Source organism: Branchiostoma floridae, chromosome 19 (genome assembly GCF_000003815.2).
Source record: "Branchiostoma floridae strain S238N-H82 chromosome 19, Bfl_VNyyK, whole genome shotgun sequence".
Lineage (NCBI taxonomy): Eukaryota > Metazoa > Chordata > Leptocardii > Amphioxiformes > Branchiostomatidae > Branchiostoma > Branchiostoma floridae.
Window position 1 is genome coordinate 5,271,448 of NC_049997.1, and position 21,941 is coordinate 5,293,388.

At 41.4% G+C, this 21,941-nt stretch overlaps 1 protein-coding gene across 1 annotated transcript; it reads left to right on the top strand.

Moving 5' to 3' along the window:
• Positions 1-11,398: 11,398 nt before the first annotated feature.
• Positions 11,399-13,837, top strand: LOC118407108. Its single transcript, XM_035807527.1, has 2 exons — positions 11,399-12,636; positions 13,177-13,837. The coding sequence occupies exons 1-2, from the start codon at positions 11,399-11,401 to the stop codon at positions 13,835-13,837; spliced, it is 1,899 nt and encodes a 632-aa protein (XP_035663420.1).
• The last annotated feature ends 8,104 nt before the right edge of the window (positions 13,838-21,941 follow it).

The window sequence follows — 21,941 nt, forward strand, 5'->3', positions numbered from 1 at the left end:
ATTGACGACATTTTGACGTCATTGATGTTGCTATTGGCAACACAAGTAGTAATAAATATTATTATTCTGTTATCTGCACTTGTTACATTTTTGCAGCATAACGTGAAGTTTCCTGAGAATACCCTTTTTTCATGGGTCCGGCCAATATAATCAAATTGATGACGTTGTAACAGTGGCATATTTGGCCATGTTATGATAATATTGTTGATACTCTCTTTACTTCTATGTATGTTTAGTTACAGCCCATAGCAACAGTGATGATTGTCTTTGCGTTCACACCTGGTATGTTATGTATGCATGTAGCAGTCCTTGAAGTGTAGTCTCTGGTCTCTGTGTTAACTCCCTGTCTGCCAGTTCTATTCTACCAGACAATAGGATTGTCTGCCCAACGGAACCTTGTACTTGTGTGTTAAAAGTAACAGGACTGGTTTATAAATATCAATAGAATAACGCCGACTAATTAGGATAGAACAGCATGCTAGAGTTAGATTGGAGTCCATGTAAGAGAACAGTCTGTACAGAGGAGCACGTGCACTGTCGTAACTGGAATACCCGCCGAACCGCATTGAAGCCTGTTCCGTGCCTGTAACTGTGAGTATAGTATTGTATAGTATAGTGAAACACAACGCAATGTCCGACTCTAGGTAATATTGTCAAACGGCTCGTGTCATGGTTAGGGATTCCTTTGTGCATTGATTGTCATTGTTGTTACCTGATTGTATTGTTGTGCTCCAATAAATGTACTTCACTGGGGCCAGAATCTAGTCGAACCGTTTTTGCATCTCTTTAGTATTAGAGTAAAGTTACGGTAAAGTAAGTGGTTACAACGTCATTATTACGTCATCTTACGTCAACGTAACGTCAAACGTCGAATACTTGTCAGATATTATGTCGACATTATGTCCTGAAAATTTGGTGGCCTTACGACGCGTCGTGTTAGATTTATAGGACTTAGAAGTGGAGGGCTTAAACCACCCCCCCCCCCCCCCCGGTCCAGGGATGACCACAAAAGCCCGGTCTGAATAGGGTTACTCGCTCACTCGGTGGTTTTATTCGGTGGTTATAGCAAAGGACCAGGCGTTATGACACCATATTCACCTCGGGGCGGGTCATTAACCCTTAATTATAAAATCACCCAAGTTCTATATATTTCACTAAGGTATGAGATCTCATTTATAAAAGATTGTTTTGACTTTTGTATGTAACTGTCATTCCAGTCATGTGTTACTCCAAACCCTGTTCTGATCTTGGGGTTTATCTTTCATTTGCTCTTACAATGTCACTTTATTTCGCTAGAGGACGCCATTGTTTTGTTAGACAATTCACATGTCACTCACTTTAAATGTAAGACCACTTGGGTTACAACTCAAATGAAAGAACAAAGTATTGTTCCTTTCTAATGTTGTAGTTTACAACATGTTGAAACATGTTATAAATAAAAATAGGGCAGACATCAAACGCTATATTCAAGTTAAATACCTCCATAATAGCTTCAAGCTACATGTTTTTTTCTAATTCTAATTAGACTCATTTTAGAAACAGGGAAAATAGTAATTTATTTGTGGCAATGGGGCCTTACCTACCAGAAAACTGTATAGTCTGTACTTAGCCAACAAGCAACAGCGATAAAACAAACAAGTGCTTTTGAAAAAAGCTTGTCTTGGCGGCATGTGAAATGAGCGGAAGCAAGTGTTTTTGACAAAGCTGTTAAGGTTGCTTTAATAAAAAGAAATACTTGTTGGTGGGTACTTGGGGATATATTGTTCTTGGTTGTATCAATCATTTCTGAAATAAATTTGTGTCAAAATTTGATTTTACATTTTATGAGTGTGCACTGCATAGAAGCTATTGCTGAAAAATCATTTCAAGGATACACAATAAAAACTTGAATATGACCAGGTTTATTCATGTGAATGGAGAAAATAAAATGATTTTTTTGAATTAAATGTAATGTTTTATTAAGAATAAAAATAAGATATGCAATTATATCTATGATTTTAGCTGCACATTGTTGTATGGTAGAGGATTTTGTAAACTTGTAAATGTGATGTATTGAGAGCTAATGCTGGAGCATTGTAAAAAGTTGGATCTGGAATGCATTTAGAAATATTGGTACAGCAGTATGTAAACTTGGAACTAGAATCATTTTAGAACCGGTGCTATAGGAAGTTGCAAACCTGGAAATATTATGTAAGTAGAACTAATGCAACAGAAACATGTTAAGTTGGAACAACGGTAGAATGTTTGTAGAACTGGTGCTATAACAGCAGTGTATAATTGTAGTTGTATCAGTTGATACTACTGGATATATGTAAGATTTCTTGTGTTCTTGTTAGTTACGTTTTTGTTCATTTGAAACATTATTTGGAACACCTGTTTTTAGAACTGGTGCTATAACAACAGTGTATAAGGTTCGAAATATAATGCATCGAGAAGTAGTAGAATAATAGGTTGTGAAGTTGGAAGTTTTTATCACTGCTGTTGTAGCTCTCTAGATATAAGGTTTAAAGTATAATATATGTAGATCTAAGACAAGAGCAACATGTGAAGTTTGAAACATGATACTGTTTATATAAACTAGAATATTTTTTTCGAACTGGTGCTATAACAGCGGTGTATAAGTTCAAAATATGGATTTAGAAGTGTTATAACAGTAGCATGTGAAGTTGGAACTAGGATTTTGTCATCACTGCTGTTACAACTCTATATATAAGCTTGAAAATATAATGCACCTGGAACTAGTAGAATAGTAAGACGTGAAGTTCAACTAGAATGTTTGTAGAACTGGTGCTATAACAGCAGTGTATAAGTTCAAAGCTGGCAAGGTTTGCTCTAACTTTGTCCATGCAACGAAGGAACTATTACTTGGCCTGCAGTAGGGATAATTTGCTTGTCTGCTAAATATGAATTATGGTAGCCAAAGTCTTGTATTGATCTGTTAATCATGTTGCAAATATATGTAGGTGTCTTAAAATGTTACGTTACATATTATGACGGTTAACGACTAATAACTCTGAAAGAATTAGACATTATTTGAAGGATATACAGTAACAATTTAATTCCATTTTTGTCAGCTGAGTGGGTACTGCATGCATGGCCGGAGTTCAGGTACTGTGGTCAGCTGAGTGGGTACTCCATGCACAGCAGGAGTTCAGGTACTGTGGTGAGCTGAGTGGGTACTGCATGCATGGCTGGAGTCCAGGTACTGTGGTCAGCTGAGTGGGTACTGCATGCATGGCTTGAGTCTAGGTACTGTGGTGAGCTGAGTGGGTACTGCGTGCATGGCTGGAGTCTAGGTACTGTGGTCAGCTGAGTGGGTACTGCATGCATGGCTGGAGTCCAGGTGCTGTGGTCAGCTGAGTGGGTACTGCATGCATGGCTGGAGTCCAGGTACTGTGGTCAGCTGAGAGGGTACTGCATGCATGGCTGGAGTCTAGGTACTGTGGTCAGCTGAGTGGGTACTGCATGCATGGCTTGAGTCCAGGTACTGTGGTCAGCTGAGTGGGTACTGCATGCAGGGCTGGAGTCCAGGTACTGTGGTGAGCTGAGTGGGTACTGCATGCACGGCTGGAGTCCAGGTACTGTGGTTAGCTGACTGCTGCATGCACGGCTGGAGTCCAGGTACCGTGGTGAGCTGAGTGAGTACTGCATGCACGGCTGGAGTCCAGGTACTGTGGTCAGCTGAGTGGGTACTGCATGCATGGCTGGAGTCCAGGTACTGTGGTGAGCTGAGTGGGTACTGCATGCATGGCTGGAGTCCAGGTACTGTGGTCAGCTGAGTGGGTACTGCATGCATGGCTGGAGTCAAGGTACTGTGGTCAGTTGAGAGGGTACTTTATGAATGACTGTAGTTCAGGTACATGTACTTTGGATTTTGAAGATTGAAGAATTAGTCAAAACTAGAAAGGCCGACATTTGCTTGAGAGCAAATACAGCATATTTCAGCCATCTCCCTCCCCATGCAACAATAGACTATTTCAAAATCACCCATTTGAAAAATCACTTTTACTAATGACGGTTTAACCCAAAAATGAATCTTACAAAATTCCCCCGTTCAAGAATGGACTCCAGTGCACACTATGTGAATTTGCACAATAGACCAGTCCAGAAATACTCCCACTGAAACCTTGGCCTTTTGAATAAGAAACCAAATCCAAATTGAATTTAGCAAAAAAAGGTCCCAGTGCATGAAAAGGTATAATAGACCAGTCAAAAACACTTCCACTAAAAATTGAATTTTGAATCATCAACCGTCCAAACTGAACTTGAAAAAAATCCCCCTTCCGTGTGCAAAAAATGGACTCTTCCGTGTAAAGTAGAGCAGTCCAAAAATACATCCGCTAAAATAAGACTTTGACATAATCACTGAAGTCCAAAAAATGGATTTTAAAAAAAGCCAATGGATTTTTAAAAAAAAAACCTCCATGCAAGAAAGGACTCTTCCAGCACAACCATTTAAGATTGCAAATTAGACCAGTCCAAAAATAACCCTACTGAAAGACTTTGACAAACTAGAAGTCACCAAAGTCCAAAATATGAATTTAAAAAAATCCCCCCTCCGTGCGAGAATAGACTCTTCCAGCACACCTTCTGTAAAACTGCAAAATAGACCTGTCCAAAAATACACCCACTGAAAGACTTCACCAGTCCTAGGATGAATTTTAAAAAAAATGAACCCCTCCGTGTAAGAATGGACTCTTCCAGATAACACCGGGCTCGCTGATTGGCTGTCACCCCCCCTCTTTAGGATATAGATTCAGGCTAAGTGATTGGTTACCTATCTATTTAGATTAAATAGACATATATGCCAGTAGGTGCAATCTGCAGCTGGGGTCAACGACCTTAAGGTCATTGACCCCTCTGGCTATTGGAAAATGACAAAAAAAAATCCCCAAATATATCATTTTGACGTAGTCTATGACAAAAATTATACATGTGTCATTTGAATAAATATCTCGTGCACCATTTTACCAAAATTTAGGTCATTTGGTTTTAAAACCAGAGCACAAGAGCCAAAAGTGTACTTTTTGGTCATAAAAAGGCCAAATAATCGCAAAATTAAGCATTTTGTTGTACTATATGCCTCAACTGTTAATGAATCCATGTGCGCATATGTCTAGGGCACTCCTATACTAAATTTCAGGTCATCCGGTTCTAAAACCAAGGTACAGGAGCCAAAAGTGTCTTTTTTTGGTCAAAAAATGACCAAAAAATCGCAAAAATAAGCATTTCGTTATACTGTATACCAAAAGTGGTATTGAATTTATATGGGGGAATTAGCAAGGCACATCTGTGCCAAATTTCAGCTCATTTGGATATAATACCAGGGTACAGGGGGCCCAAATATACAGTTTTGGTCTTAAGATGACCAAAAAACCTTAATAAAATCATTTTAAAGGCAGATATGAAAAAAATGAAAAAAAAAAGTCTGGGGGTATTGGCCCACTCTACCCTTGTGCCAAATTTCAAGACAATCGGTTCAGGAACAACGGAGATACCGTGTTCCGAAGATTTGACAGGAGAAAGAAAGAAAGAAGAAACATTACGAATACAATATATTTCACCATACCTATGGTATGGCTGAAATATAAATATATTAATTTTGTGTTTTGACAAATTTGAATTGAACATGTTATGTGAAAAAAAAAAGAAACGTGTAGTTTATCAGATGTCATAGCTTTGTATGTTGCAATATTTGATGTAGTTCAGAGCAGCGTGCATTTATGGTACTGTCATGAGAAGATATGATATGTATCAGTATTGTCATGTGCTGTCTGGTTGTTGACTTGGTGTAACAGTTTGAGTCAATCTTGTCATCTCTCTCAAGACATATTGAAATGCTGTTATCTTCTTTGGTTCAAACTCTAGTATGGCCAAACCTTCAAGTGAGGTAACTCTGCTTAGAGCAACATATATCATTCCAGGACTAAATACACTTGGTCCTATATCAAGTACAACTTTTGACAATGATAGACCTTGTACTTTGTGACAAGTTGATGCATACGAAAGTTGAAGTGGGAACTGTGTACGGGTGAAAACAGTGCTGTAACGTGCAAAGAATTTTGCTGTGATTGCTGAGATAAGAATAGCATTGTTCTTGGTAGGGTCTTGTAACATTTGACCGACCCTGGTATTGTCAAACTTGACATACTCTCCTGTAACAGTTGGTATTTTTGAGTTGTATTGTTGGTCATTTTCAGAGTCTTGTAATAGAAAGTCTTCCACTGTACCCTGTGCACCATTTACAAGTCCATCCTCGCTCAGAATGTTTCTTAGTAGCATGACTCGACAACCTTTAGCAAGGCGAAGTTCTTTCTCATGTCCTGCTGTTTCACTGGTGTCGTCTGATATGAGATCTTGTTCAGGTATGTTGTTTGCATTGACAAGACCATCGGTCATTTCATCTCTTGCTGTCAGTAGATGTATCTGAGTATCTGATTGAGAATATAGTCTTTGCAGTTCTTCCTTGTTATGCTCTATGGCTTTTTTCCTTGTTGGAAAAATGTGAAGAGCTATGGAAAAGGCAGTTTATTCAATATCTGCTCTTGTTTTGATGCAAGTTGAAAGAAGGGCAATATCTGCATTGGTTGGCAGTCCAACTCGTACTCTGTTAAGGAGTTCTGTAAACTCTTTGTCATTTTCTTGTCTGTGATTGACAGTAAGAAATAATGGCTTTAATAGTGATCTCCATAAGTGAGTGAAAGGTTCTTGCTGGTTTGGTGAATCTTCAAATATGAATTTTCCGAAGACCGGTTTGAGCTGATAGAAATCACCAAAAGCTATGATGTTGAGGTTCCCAAAGTAGCTGTGTTGGTCAACTGTAGTGTCTTTGATCTCTGATTGGCGGAGGTGAATGTGTCCCAGTCTGACAATGCTAATCATACTTATTTCATCAATGAAAACTGTGTGTACATTGCTGAATTTGCGTCGAAGTTGTGACAGTTTCTCAGCACTGAGTGGTAGGTACTGGGTTTTACCTCTTCGGCCATGGTCAACAGGTAGTGATAGAGCTGAATGTACTGTGAAGACACCAATGTTGTAGGCAGCGACACCTGTTGGTGCAGTGAGCATTACAGGAGATGTTGGGCAGTGTGATGTACGGATCAAGTACTCATTCAGAACTTTTATTAGAAAACTTTTGCGACAGCCTGCTCCTCCAGTGACAAAGAGTCTCAAAGGTTGTGGTTTTGGAGAGGCTCGGTCTGCTTGGTGTCTGTTCATCAGCAAAAAGTGTTCACTGTGTTAAACACATGCTTTTGGTCATGTGACATGTTACTGAGTGCATCAAAGAATGCATCATCAGTCATTGTGTAGCGAGATAGAGTATTCCATGCAAGTGAATCATCATGTAACATTGTGAGGTTTTCTGAAGATATCACGTCAACACTGTTAGTTTGAGCAACAGCAGCAGCCGCTTGTTCTGCATTTTCTGCTGTCCATTGTGCATCAAGATGGAGTCCTTCAGTGTCAAAGTCATGTTCAGTTTCCAACTGTTGGTGAGTCACATTGGGGGCAAGTGTGGTAGCAATAGATGTAAGATCATCTGACAGCAGGCGTACTTGCATGATAGCTTGTTCTATATCTGATGTGAAATGAAAATGCTGTGCAAGACTATTGTCAAACTGATCCTTCTTAGCAGAGAAAGCATCTTGAGCGCAAGCATATCCATCAAGGATGTCATTTTCATTTCTCCATGGGTAGTACATGTACAAGAGACCGTAGAAATAGTCATCTCCATTTCCAGAGGATAGTTTTGAGCTTCTAACACAGGCAAGCTTTTGACGTTTCTTTATCCATCTATCACAGCGTTGTAACTTGATAGCTCGAGAAGCTCCTGATGGCTCAATGGATGTAATGGAGTATGTTGCAGCAAAGGTGAATAATGACATTGTATCCCAGGGATCACCATGTGGTCTCATTGCATAGTATTGAGCTGTTCCGTTTGTGAAAATGTCAGATGATGAATCATCAAGCTTCTCGAGGTCATCTTTTGGTTTGAGCAGACGCATTCTTTTGTGTGGTGGTTTGGTATTGATTGACACTGTTTGCCTTGAAGATCGTATGAGTTGCAGGTTTGCTAGTCTGTATCAAACTTCTTGCCCGCCAACTAGGCGGTGGCTGAGTACAGTGTTACCAATCTGGGCTAAACGTGCTCTTTTTGTAATGTTAGGTTAAGTAGTTGGTCTTTAAAGTATGCTGCTGTTCCACGGATGTTCTTCATGAAAGTGTATGATGTGCTTTCAACATCTTCATGAATATTCTGACGCAGATCACCTGCTGTCAGAGGTTGTGGTGAAGATTGTGAGGTATCATTACCTTGCTTTTGCATTCTACACACAGTTGATATCTGACTGTACAGTTTCTTGATTTCATAGGAGTTCAAAGCAAAGAAGAGCCAAGGGATATTTTTCCTCCAGATATCATTGATATTAAGTAGTCGTGACTGGAAGTACTGTAAGTCTGTCATAGGTATTTCTCTCATCTGTTGGAAGCCATTACAACCATATGGATACAACTGAGGGAAGCAGTGTTCCTCAAGGTCATTCTCCTTAAAAATACTTTGTGGTGCTGATGTTTCACGAGGGAGAGATACGGCTGGTACACTGTCTGTTGTGCTCTGTAACAGAGATTGTAAGGGAATATTTGGATTGATGTAGTTGCAGGGAAAAGCAGACAGCTCTGTGACATTAGAAGACCCATTTGATTGATCAACTTCATCATAGTTGGCAAGATTTAAATGGAATTCGCATGATGTTTCCTTCCAATCTTGAAAGGAAGCTATGTTTACATCTGAGTAAAGATGATTATTAGTGATCAGCCATGTTAGAGCTTCATGCATGTGAATATATCGCACAATGTACTGTGGATCATTTCTTTGTGTTCTATCGTTAGTCTCGGAGGGACGTACTATTACGATTCCTGATGTGTCTTGACAGCGTGGTAACAGATTGCAAGATGTTTCAATGTTGGTAGAGAAACTTATGGCTTGGCCTTGTTCACCATATTGTCCACCTGGTAGGATAACCAGCTTTACAAATGTGTACTTCAGGCTGACAAGTCTTGTCTCCATTCTAGTAAGCTGTTTAATACATGATGGGATATCACCTGGGTCCATATTATTAGTCCAAGCATTGGGTATTGGTTTTTGTCTTTCAATAGCAGTTGAACACTTTGAACACAGATGGCATTGATCAGAGTTATTTTGATGTGCATACTTCATAGCATCTGTTACAGAAATGTTGCAGGCTCTTACTTGCTCATGAAATAATAATTTTCTACACAGAATGCAATAGTATTTTGGTTGCTGCTGTATGTAGCAATGGAATGCTGGGAACTCTGATTTGTACCCTTCGTTAGTATGCTCAGTGTGACCTGTGCTATGTTCTTTCACATACTTGTTAGCAGCTGTATTCCTTTGGTAGTCACGGCACTTCTTTACACGTTCAGCTCTATGCTGAGAAGTTTCTTTAGTTGCTCTGTTTCTGTAGTTTAATCTTTGTTTTTCTAGTCTTTTTAACCTTTCGTCAGATGTTTCACTTTGTTTCCTGGCTTTATAGCATTCTCTTTGCTTAGGAAGTGTGTGTGCTTTTTTCTCAGCTGGTTCTCTTTCACTGTGCGAAAGGGTGTCATTTCCGGACGTTTCTATGTTTGTATACATCCGGATCGGGACCGTTTCTGGATATATCCGGACAATATCCGGACGAAATCTGACATAACTCCCCTGCGTTTTCGGATAATTTCAGGAGTCCGGAACGGGACCATTTAATTCCTGCCTCATATCCGGATTTCCAGTAATGGAACGTTTTCGGACTCTTTGGAGACAAAACACGTTCCGAATATTTCGTATATATCCGGATAATTTCAGGAGTCCGGAACGGGACCAAATAATTACGTCTCATATCCGGATTTCCAGTAATGGAACGTTTTTGGACTCTTTTGGATACAAATCACGTTCCGAATATTTCGTATAAATCCGGATAATTTCAGGAGTCAAGAATGGGACCTTATAATCATGTCGCATATCCGGATTTCCAGTAATGGAACGTTTTCGGACTCTTTGGAGACAAAGGACATTGTCTAATATTTCATGTTTTCTGATCACGTCCGGAACTTTTACGTCCCGGAAAGGTCGCATATGCTGAGCATTTCCGTATTCCAGAATGGGACCGTATTATCATGTCTCATATCCGGATTCCAAATTCGTTCCGAATATTTCATATTTTCTGAGCGCGGTCGGGGCTATTACGCCCCGGAAAGGTTGCATAAACTTAAGATATACTGAAACATCATAGGAACAATACAGCACATTATTTCAGAATATCCAGCAACTTTACGATCATGCTAAATATCTAATATTTAACGTTTCCTGTCCGTTTTAACCCCGAAAATGCTTACTCGGTAAGGCTACATTTTGTGAAAGCTTTTCAAAGACTTTCCTGTATAAATCAGATGACACAAGTATCACAACAAATACATTATGTGGAGGAACAGATCATGTTAACGTCAAGGGGCAAATCAATATGCATTTGTCTCTTAGTCATACCGAAGGAAGTTTTAGCTCACTACAACCTCATTGGTCTTCACAAAAAGTGAAGCTCGAACGAAGCCAAAGTTAAACAGTTCAGACAATCACTGTCAGATCCAATAATATCAAGCCCAAGTCAATAACATCATAACAAAACTGATCAGTTTAAATGTACAATATCAAATGTACAGTATCCGACACAAGTCTAACGTTATATACCATACAATCAATATTCGTAGGATAAAAATGTAATTGCGAAATCAGTACGACAGTCCATTTTCAAGTCCTCTATAAGTCCGTCTCTCACGGGGATGCCCAAACATCGGCTCCCGGTCCATCCGCCTTGCCGTGGTGTGAGAGCCCGAATGTACCAATCTCCTAGTCCCGGGGTACATTCCTACTCTGTAACCTCGAATGAGGGGGTGGAGCTTGGGTAGTCGCCAAAGGATGGACCACGAGAAACCCTTGGGTCAATCACCCATAGGTGGATAGCAGCTATGCTGCACGCGATTACGAAAACCTCAGTGAGAAAGTCTCAACCTGCTAGAGGATCAACTCAAGGCGGGAAGAGGCGTGTTGATAGTTTTGAAGACACCTCTGGAGGAGGACAGCCTATGACGTCTAACCGACCGAAGCTTTTGTCCCCCAAATACCGCACTAACATTGCAACCTGGAATGTTAGAACTCTCTAACAGGGCCGGAAGAGTTCATCAAGTAGCAGCTGAAATGAAGCGTCTTAAAATAGGAATAGCTGGGTTAAGTGAAACAAGATGGCTGGGAAGCGGCAAGACTACCCTACAGAGCGGAGAAACCATTATATACTCTGGTCACCCAGAAGACTATCCAACACATGTAAGAGGAGTAGGAATCATTATGTCTAAGGAAAGTTCACGGAGTCTGATGGAATGGGAACCGGTCTCAGAGAGAATAATCACTGCTAGGTTCACGTCTCGATGCCAGGACACAACTATCATACAAGCATATGCTCCCACAAATGATGCAAGTGAAGTGGACAAGGAACTGTTCTACGAACAGCTGCAAGCCACCATGGCAAAGCGTAAGAAGAGGGACATCACTATTCTCATGGGGGACATGAATGCCAAAGTGGGATCAGCAAACAGTGGCAATGAGGGTGTGATGGGGAAGCATGGAGTTGGGACCATGAACCACAATGGAGAGCTCTTTGTCGACTTCTGCTCCGTGAACGACATGGTTATAGGAGGCACCTTGTTCCCACATAAGGAGAGCCATAAAGTGACCTGGAGATCACCGGATGGATCCTACGAGAACCAAATAGACCACATTGCAATTTCTAGAAGGTGGCGCGGAACCCTACAAGACTGCAGAATAAAGAGGAGTGCAGATGTTGGCTCGGACCACCATCTACTTATGGCTGCCTGCAGGGTACGTCTCGCCGCTTGCAGAAAGAAAGTTCAGAAGACTACTAAGTACAATGTGGAGAGGCTAAAAAACCCGGATATGAAACAGCAGTTTGTACTCACCTTGGCCAACCGCTTCGATGTTCTACGTTACAATTCGGATAATGAGGAAGAGTTAGATGATGATGAAATAGAAACCGAATGGTCGACCATCAAAGAAGCGTACACAAGCACATGTGAAGAGGTTCTGGGAAAGGTAAAGCGGGAGAGGAAGGAATGGATGAGCGAGGGCACATGGGAGAAAGTGGAGGAAAGACGCAAACTGAAAGCAAACATCGAGAACTGCAGAACCAGGAACCAGAAGGCAAATGCCATGAAGCAGTACAACTCAGCTGACAGGAAAGTAAAGAAAAGTTGCAGGAGAGATAAAAGGAAGTGGATCTCAGACAAGGCTGCCGAGGCAGAAGAGGCCGCGTCAAAGCAGGATATGAAAACCCTCTATAGAATCACCAAAACACTGAGTGGGAAAAGAAGACAAATAAACAAGCCAGTACAAGACAAGAATGGTAAACTGCTTGCAACAAAGGAGCAACAAATGGAACGCTGGAGAGACCACTTTAAAGAAATTCTCAATCGCACACCTCCACCGAATCCCCCGGAAATTGAGCCCCCAATAGAACTGCTCGATATTCGCACTGGCCCACCAAGCAAGATAGAGATCCGCAAGGCTAGGCGTGGCCAATAATCCTCCCTAGCCGGCTAATTCCTTCCCCAGCTTATGTTACTGTTTTAATGCCACGGGAGGAATCTGCTTGGAGATTACCGCAAGGCCATCTCTTCACTCAAGAACGGGAAAGCCGCAGGACCCGATGGAATACCTCCAGAGGCCTGGAAAGAGGCAGGTAACCTTTCTGTTGAAGCTCTGCATCCACTACTCAGCAGAATCTGGCTAGAAGAGAGTACACCCACAGACTGGAAGAGAGGTACTATTATAAAGCTGCCAAAGAAAGGTGACTTGACACAATGTAAAAACTGGCGTGGCATCATGCTTCTCTCAGTTGCCAGCAAGCTACTCTGCAGGATCATCCTCAATAGAACAGCAAACGCAATGGAGACCAAACTAAGAGATAATCAAGCAGGCTTCCGAGCAAATAGATCTTGTAGCGACCAGATCGCAACCCTAAGAGTCATAGTGGAGCAATCAACAGAATTCAATTCACAACTGTATGCTGTTTTTGTGGACTATGAAAAAGCATTTGATTCACTCGACAGGACATCACTATGGAACATCCTTGCCCACTATGGAATCCCCCCAAAGATCATCAACATGATCAAAGTCTTCTACAACAACTTCCAAGCACAAGTATCCCACGAAGGAGATCTGACAGAGCCCTTCAACATGACCACCGGAGTGCGACAGGGGTGCCTCTTGAGCCCGCTGCTATTTATAACTGCACTGGACTGGGTGATGAGGGAAACTACCAAAGATGCCAGGACAGGAATTCAGTGGACATTGACGGACATGTTAGATGACTTAGACTTCGCGGACGACCTTGCTCTTCTGTGCCATACCATCAGCCAGATGAGAGAGAAGACCCAGAGGTTAGAACACAAGTCAGGCCAAGTGGGACTAATCATCAACGCAGGAAAAACTAAAGAGATGAGGGTGAAAACGGTGGGGAACGCCAAACCTGTGTGCTGCAGAGGAATAGAGCTGGAGACAGTGAAGGATTTCACATACCTTGGCAGTGTCATCAGCAGTGACGGAGGTGCGACCAAGGACATTGAAGCCCGCATAGGGAAGGGAAAGGCTGCCTTTGTCCAACTAAGACCAGTTTGGAGGGCCAGGAAATCTCCCTCAGAACAAAGCTACGTATCTTTGAATCCAATGTCAAGTCCATCCTACTATATGGCTGTGAAACCTGGGGCCTAACACAAGCCAACATTAAGAAACTCCAAACCTTCATCAATGTAAGACTCCGCTACATCCTTGGCATTTGGTGGCCAAATAAGATCAGCAACCATGACCTCCTGGAGAAAACTGGCCAGGAACCTGTGGAGGTCACCATAAGGCGCAGGAAATGGAGGTGGATTGGACACACACTAAGAAAACCCCCACCATCCATTACGAGGGCAGTCCTAGAATGGAACCCCCAAGGCAAAAGACGAAGAGGTAGACCTAGGCTGTCGTGGAGGCGAGGAGTCATGAAGGACCTACAACATGCAAAGACCTCGTGGCATGAGGCTAAGACAACCGCCAAAGACCGAGGAAGGTGGAGGCATCTCACCGAGGCCCTGTGCTCCAGAAGGGGCAAAGAGGATTTAGTCAAGTAAGTCAAGTCATAAGTCCGTATCGTGTTGACTGTGGAATCATCGTCCGGGGAGCCCTCTTCTGCGTCTTTGTGGTAGTGGACGATCATTGGCGACGGAAGATGCTCTGGCAAGACCCCGCAATATCGACGGCACGTCTCGAGGACAGCCCGCTCCGGCACTGTCCGTCTTCCGAGTAGAAACAATTCTGGCAGGATGCAACGGCACCGGGCACAGACTGTCGTAAGTGTTACGAGGAGGTAGGCCTCGGTCGTCGGCATGGCAGGACAGGCGATTGGGAAACAGGGGCTCAGCGGCTGGAATGGAAAAGAACGGCTTGTAACTGCCCCGAACCCATGAACGGTACATGTAAAATTATTCAAACAACACGGCCATAACAATCACAGCAGGACAAGACGGGGGACAAAGGCAGGAATCTGGAGTCGGCTATTATCAAAGGGCGAGGGCCACACAGATGGCACAGATAAGGACCCCAAAGAACGAATGGAATTTGAATATGCACACAATCACATTGGTCTCAGTAGTAAGGAGATTACAGTTCCTCCTTGGTTCTATAAAGATTTAGCCAGCCAAAACAATAGGACAGAAAAGTTTAGAAGCAACCGTTACGGCTCTTACAGCACAAAATAATATGAGAATTTAACTAACTATGGAACGGGCAATTTGTAAACAAGCCGGGGATGACACGCGGGGGTTCCAACTGAAAGAGAAGTGATCTATCATACAACAATCTTTACAAAAAGATCACACTACTAATTATTAAATACACAAAACACTAGGAAGGGATAACAGACATTGCTGACAGACATATACGGAACTAAGAACGGTAACTGCTATGTATATACAATCTATGTACTAGAGAGCTACACTACTCACTTCTTCAAGTTCTTGGTCCGGTAGCGGCTAGCGGCGGCGACAACTGATGTTCAAATCTAGTTTCAAACCTAACTGCTGTCACCAGCTGGTCTACTATTGGTCTAGTCAAGTCATGTGACTTCCTAACATGGTCTTGTTACCTATTAAAGGACTCCTCCAGATGGTTCCAAGCAAGTTAGTGTCATCCATCATGCCTGTTTCACAGAAACACATGGCATTGTGCATTATTAGATGACCCTGACCTCCAACAAGTAGGAGATAACGTCAACTCCTTTCTAAGGGTCATCTCTGAGGAAACCAAGTATGTACATCTGATTGATAATAGTAATCTGTCAGATATGGGACTGATCAAGCGACGACTCTACAGCCATGACGGGTACCATCTGAACAGATTTGGGATACGAGTACTGGCGGCCAATATCAAAAGAGTAATCAACCCGTTGATAGGACTGGGACAATACACCAACAGAGGCGCTAGGCTCAATCAATCGCCTACACACAACCAAAGCCCCGTATCCCCCGGGATCTCCACAACGCACGGTCAGGGACAAAGGCCACACCCCATCGCTACATACGAGCGAGACTTCCCAAGGCTCAACCAAACGCTCGTAAATGGTCCATCAGTTACGAGAAACTATTCTGACGCTCTCAGACAAGGACAATCATCAAGTGCACCCCAGGCCACCGGGGCACCTGCTGCATCGAGACCCACACCCCTTTCAGGACCTCTACAGAGTGCAAGTCAAGGCCAGTCCTCGCGTGGAAGTGTTAACGCGACCTTCGAACGTTTTGCACCGGCGGCTCAAGAATCTCCCCCGCCTGTGCGTCCGTTCTTCCGACCGAATCAGCCTTCAGAACCCTGGAGAAGCCCCCCTCCCCCGTTCAACCTGCCTCCTACACCGTGGGGATTCCTGCCGCCAAACGTCCAAGTACCCGGCCCACATTCACGGATGAACTCTCCTCCTTGGCCTTGGCACCCTGCCATGATGTGGCCACCAATGGTTACCAATAACATGTGGTAGGAACTTTCTAGTGATATTCTTGGCCTTTTTCAATTAGTAACGAAAATTCGGGGCTATCATTACTATGTCTACCAAATTGTGCCCATCAATTGTCTCAGCTACAGTATCATAGAATAGTTTTATCATGTACATATAGTTGATATGCACTGTATTTTACCTAGTGCTTAGTACGATTATTATACATAATTCACCGTATATATGAGTATATATAAAGTAACGAAGTTTTATCATTGGTTCAGCTTAACATTTTAGCTATGACATTTTAGATCTTGTCACTCTCATGAGTTAAAGTATTTTGATGATTAAGGTAAAGACGCAACTCTCTTGAAAATCTCATTGATGAAAATGTTCAATGGCGGAAGCAAATGCTTTGCCGCCTGGAATGTTCACGGCCTAGATTCTAAATTAGAAGATGTAGAGTTTTTAGACGAAATTCGCAAATTCGACTTCTTTTCGTTACTTGAAACATGGAGCACTCAAAACACAAAAATCAACATCGCTAACTATAGTTATTTTCATCTATTCAGAACAAAAAGCAAACGAGCGAAACGCTCATCAGGGGGAATTATATTTTTCTATAAAAACAAATTCAAAAATCATGTCAAAAAAGTACCTTCTAAGTCGACTGATGCCCTCTGGGTAAAGATAGACCGTAACGTCTTAGGACTTACGAAAGATCTTTTCATATGTTCAGTTTACCTAAGCCCAAGCGCTTCTTCTACTCATAAAAATGCCGATAACCATATATTAGACATACTAGAAGAGGAAATAAGTAGATATAGTTCAGAGGGGTTCGTCTTATTAGGGGGAGATCTAAATGCGCGTATTGGTAACCTACGTGATTACGTGGATAGCGAAATTAACATCGACGGTTTTCCCGCCAGCTCCTCGAATCAAGTTAGTGATAGGCAATATATGGATAAGTCACCTCCAAACAAGTTTGGCCGGCTTTTGAGTGAGCTTTGCATACAAGCAGACCTCAGAATATTAAATGGCAGGGTGGCTGGGGACCTGCAAGGTAACTATACCTGTCACCAACCAAACGGTAGTAGCACGGTCGACTACATAATTTCCAGCCAATCGTTTCTGCAAAACATTTTATTATTTCAAATTCATCCGCTAACTGTCTTTTCAGATCACTGCCTGATATCAGTCTTCATTAAATCAAACACAGACCATCAAAACCAGCATGAAAAACAACAAAAGCGTAAAAGAAATCCCGCTCCAAAACGATTTCATTGGGATGATAAATCTGCACAGAAATTCAACCACATCCTTTCTCAATCTCATTTTTTCGATAGACTGAATTCACTCTCATCACAAAATACGAAGGACACAAAATCTAATGGAGAAATAGAAGCCTTTGTTTCAGAATTTAGTTCAATCCTGAGAGACGTTGGTTTCAAATCCCTATCAGTACAGATAACTAAACATAAGAAACACCCGCAGCTACGACAAAATAAACAATGGTTTGACAAGAGTTGTAACGAACTAAAACGTGAAATAAAGAACCTAGCATATTTACTATCCAAACAACCATTTAACTCCGACATAAGGGGAAGATATTTCAAAAGAAAGAAAGAATTTAAAAAACTGATAAAAAAGAAGAAAACAGACTTTCACAAACAAATCATGACCCAATTGTCTTCCCTCAAAGACAAAAATCCAGGCGCCTTTTGGAACTTAGTTAATAAGCTAAAACCGACGAAAACGCAAGAAAATAATCAAATCTCAGAAGAAGAGTGGTTTGAACATTTTAGCAATTTAGACAAACTCCCTAATAATGGTACAAACGACTCTCCAATTCCGGAAAACGATCAACTAAATCCGTCGTCCTCCGCTACTAATCCATCTGTTCTAGATTCCCCTATAACTTCAGAAGAATTATATAATGCCATTTCAAACCTCAAGAACAATAAATCGAGTGGAAATGATTTGATCTTAAATGAAATGTTGAAATTTGGTAAATCGGTACTTCAAACGCCACTCCTGCAACTTTTTAACAATTGTCTGCAAAACGGGTATTACCCACAGGAGTGGTCCCTTAGCCACATTGTTCCAATTCACAAATCCGGCGACCCATCTCTCCCAAACAACTACCGCGGAATTTCCATAATTAGCTGCTTAGGTAAACTATTCTCCTCTATATTAAACAATCGCTTAGTTAGTTATGCCGAAAACAATAATCTTTTCAAACCCCATCAGGCAGGGTTTAGGAAGAACTTTAGAACTACAGATAATCTTTTCGTGTTAAGTACATTAGTTAGCAAGTATCTAAGTAAAAATTCCCGTCTCTTTGCATGTTTCGTAGATTTTAGTAAAGCGTTCGACTCCGTCTGGAGAAATGGCCTCATTTACAAATTAAACAAGTTAGGTATACAGGGCAACTTTCTTCGAACTATCAAAGACATGTATTCAAAAACTACAAATCGTGTGAAATACAGTCAAGGTCTGACTGAACCTTTTGTCACAAACTGTGGTGTCAGACAGGGTTGTAATTTAAGCCCAACTTTATTCAATTTATTTTTAAGTGATATTACATCTGTCTTTGATAATGATATTTGTAACCCACCAACTATGTACAGTAAGCGTGTCTCTTGTCTATTGTATGCAGATGATTTAGTTCTTTTCTCTGAATCCAAACAAGGTCTACAATGTTCTTTGAATAGACTAGAAGAATACTGTCAAACATGGCACCTAAATGTGAACCTTAGGAAAACAAAAATAATTGTTTTCACTAAGGGTGGTCGTATACCAAAAGATGTGTATTTCATGTATAAGAACAATCCTGTTGAAATAGTGACAAACTATTGTTATTTAGGTATTGTTGTCAATTCTGCGGGTACTTTCAAGGCGAACAACAAACACTTGTACAGTAAGGGTCTGAAAGCTTTATTCGGGATAAATCAATCCCTAGACAAAGCCGATGCTCCTTTGTCTGTCAGAAACAAACTTTTTGATACATGTGTTAAGCCCATAATTCTCTATGGATCGGAAATCTGGGGTTCTGTTAAAAGCCCCAAATCCTGTCCTATTGAAACAATACATCTAAAATTCTGTAAGCAAACCCTACACGTGCCAAGATCCACAAGTGGCCTCGCCGCTAGAGCCGAGTTAGGGAGGTTCCCCATTCATTTGGAAGCCTCCCTAAATGCTATTAAACACTTAATTAGACTTCGCCAGAAAGTACCAGCAGACAGTTTCCAGTCAGACGCTCTTTCTTGTCAGATAGATTTAGACAAGGCTGGAGCCAATTGTTGGGCGTCAGGAGTTCGCCAGTCACTGGAGGAATGCGGCTATGGTTATGTATGGCATTGTCCTCTACAGCACAATACAAATTCGTCTCAAATTATCAATTCTATCAATCAGCGTCTGAAAGACATTTATTTTCAAACTTTTCTAAGAGAGATACACAATGACAACAAAGGTGGATCCGCTAAAAACAAATTGAGGTCTTACAGACTGTTCAAGTCCACTTATAATGTGGAACAATACCTGGATATTGACAATATTCGGCACAGGACGGCCGTCACAAAACTACGAGTCAGTTGCCACAAATTACACATCGAAACCGGAAGACATAACCGCACTCCTCTAGAACAACGAATATGTAGATACTGCAATCTAGATAAGTTAGAAGACGAACATCATTTTGTAGTAGAATGTAGTTTGTACAAGAAAGAGAGAGCTGAACTCTACAGACTAATAGAATCCATGTTCCCCCACTTCATACAACTAAGTAATGTAGACAAATTTATATTCCTTATTAATCTAGACAAGCCTTTACTTATAAAGCATATCTGTTCTTACATTTTCAATATCACAAAGAAACGAGAAGAAGCCGAATGTACGCAGTAGAATACGATCCTTGAGTAGTGTAGATTCATTGTATCATTATATCATGTTGTATCATTTGTTGTGACCTGTACTAAACCCAGTGGGTATGAATGTACAATAAAGGTCTTCATTCATTATTTTTGTGAATAAATGCATCATGTACTTACCAGTTTCAAAGTTGTACACAGCAGCAAACGCTGTGGCGCTGTGTAGGCTGTTATCTGCAGCGACTTCCCCAGTGCCTGGCGCACCGTTGACATGCCAACGCACTGGTCTGCTCGGCACTTTGCACAGCTTGCATAACCGCTTTACGAGTGCCTCGTGATATTGTCCGGATATGGACCATTCCCACATAGCAACGCTGGTATTCAATATCATGAGTGACTTTTTGTCATGATATTGTCCGGATATGGATCTATCCCAAACTAAACCGCTGGTGTGGAGTGTTTTGACCGAATTTTGTTCAAGATATTGTCCGGATATGGACCTATACCAAACTGCACCGCTGGTGTGGAGTGTTTTGACTGAACTTTGTTCAAGATATTGTCCGGATATGGACATATCCCAAACTGCACCGCTGGGGTGGAGTGTTTTGACTGAACTTTGTTCAAGATATTGTCCGGATATGGACCTATCCCAAACTGCACCGCTGGGGTGGAGTGTTTTGACTGAACTTTGTTCAAGATATTGTCCGGATATGGACCTATCCCAAACTGCACCGCTGGGGTGGAGTGTTTTGACTGAACTTTGTTCAAGATATTATCCGGATATGGACCTATCCCAAACTGCACCGCTGGGGTGGAGTGTTTTGACTGAACTTTGTTCAAGATATTATCCGGATATGGACCTATCCCAAACTGCACCGCTGGGGTGGAGTGTTTTGAGTGAATGTTGTTCTTGATATTGTCCGGATTTGCAAAGAAACAATAATACTTGACTCATAATTGTTACCATCGCAAAAATTGTTTTCTGTGTCATTTGATTGTGAATGTCGATGTTAGTATATTTGCACATGTATATGGTAGCTTAAGCTTCAATTACCAGAAAAAGTTAAAGAGTAAACATACATCGACATCGGGCATACTCGTTGTAAAATAAAAACACATGTACAGAAACAAAAACGTTAATGACGTGTATTTGACAAGATAGGAAACCTTTTTAGGATACCCAACAAAGCAATCTCAGATTCATGTATGACAAGAAAAGTAATTTGTTAACCATTAAGTGGTCCAAAAACTGATCTCTGGAATGTTTCTGTTTTGGACATCTGTCGTAAATGGTCCTACGTTTAACTATGGTATAAAAAGTATCATCTAACCAACAACGAGGAAACGGCTCGTTGCAATATGTTATTAATCAAATCAGCAAAATTGAATGAAGGCACCTGCATGGAACAGAATATGTGCTTTAAGTTTCTGTAGTAATTGTAATGGATGCGTTAGACACTGTAACGCTTTTCGACCACAAAAGTATGAAATATTCACGGTGATATTTGTTCAGGTTTGTTGCTGAAGAAGTCTTGGAGGCGAACCGATATGTTGGCCCTGTCTACTTCACGTTCTTCATGGTTGGCATCTTCCTAATCCTCGTCAATTTCCTGGTAGCCATCATATGTGATGCTATAGCCTCTGATGCGTCCATTGACCAGGATTATGACCAGGAACTGGTGGATTACATCTGGAACAGTTTCCAGCAGATATTCGGGATTCACTTGCCTCCAACATCAGATGTAAAAACAGGTGACGAAACAGAGATATTCTAAACCACTAAACAAGCATTTTAGAAACTAAGGCCATGTTGATTTACGCTATTCTCCAGGCAGAGGTTGGGTCGCGGGGATAGTAGTAGTCGGGAGAGAGACGAGCGAGCCGGTAAAAATCCGCTTTCAAATAAGGTTTTCGCCCATGCTGTAAATCGTACAAAACAACTATAAAATGAATAACATATTTGCTGTGAATTAAAAAAAAAATC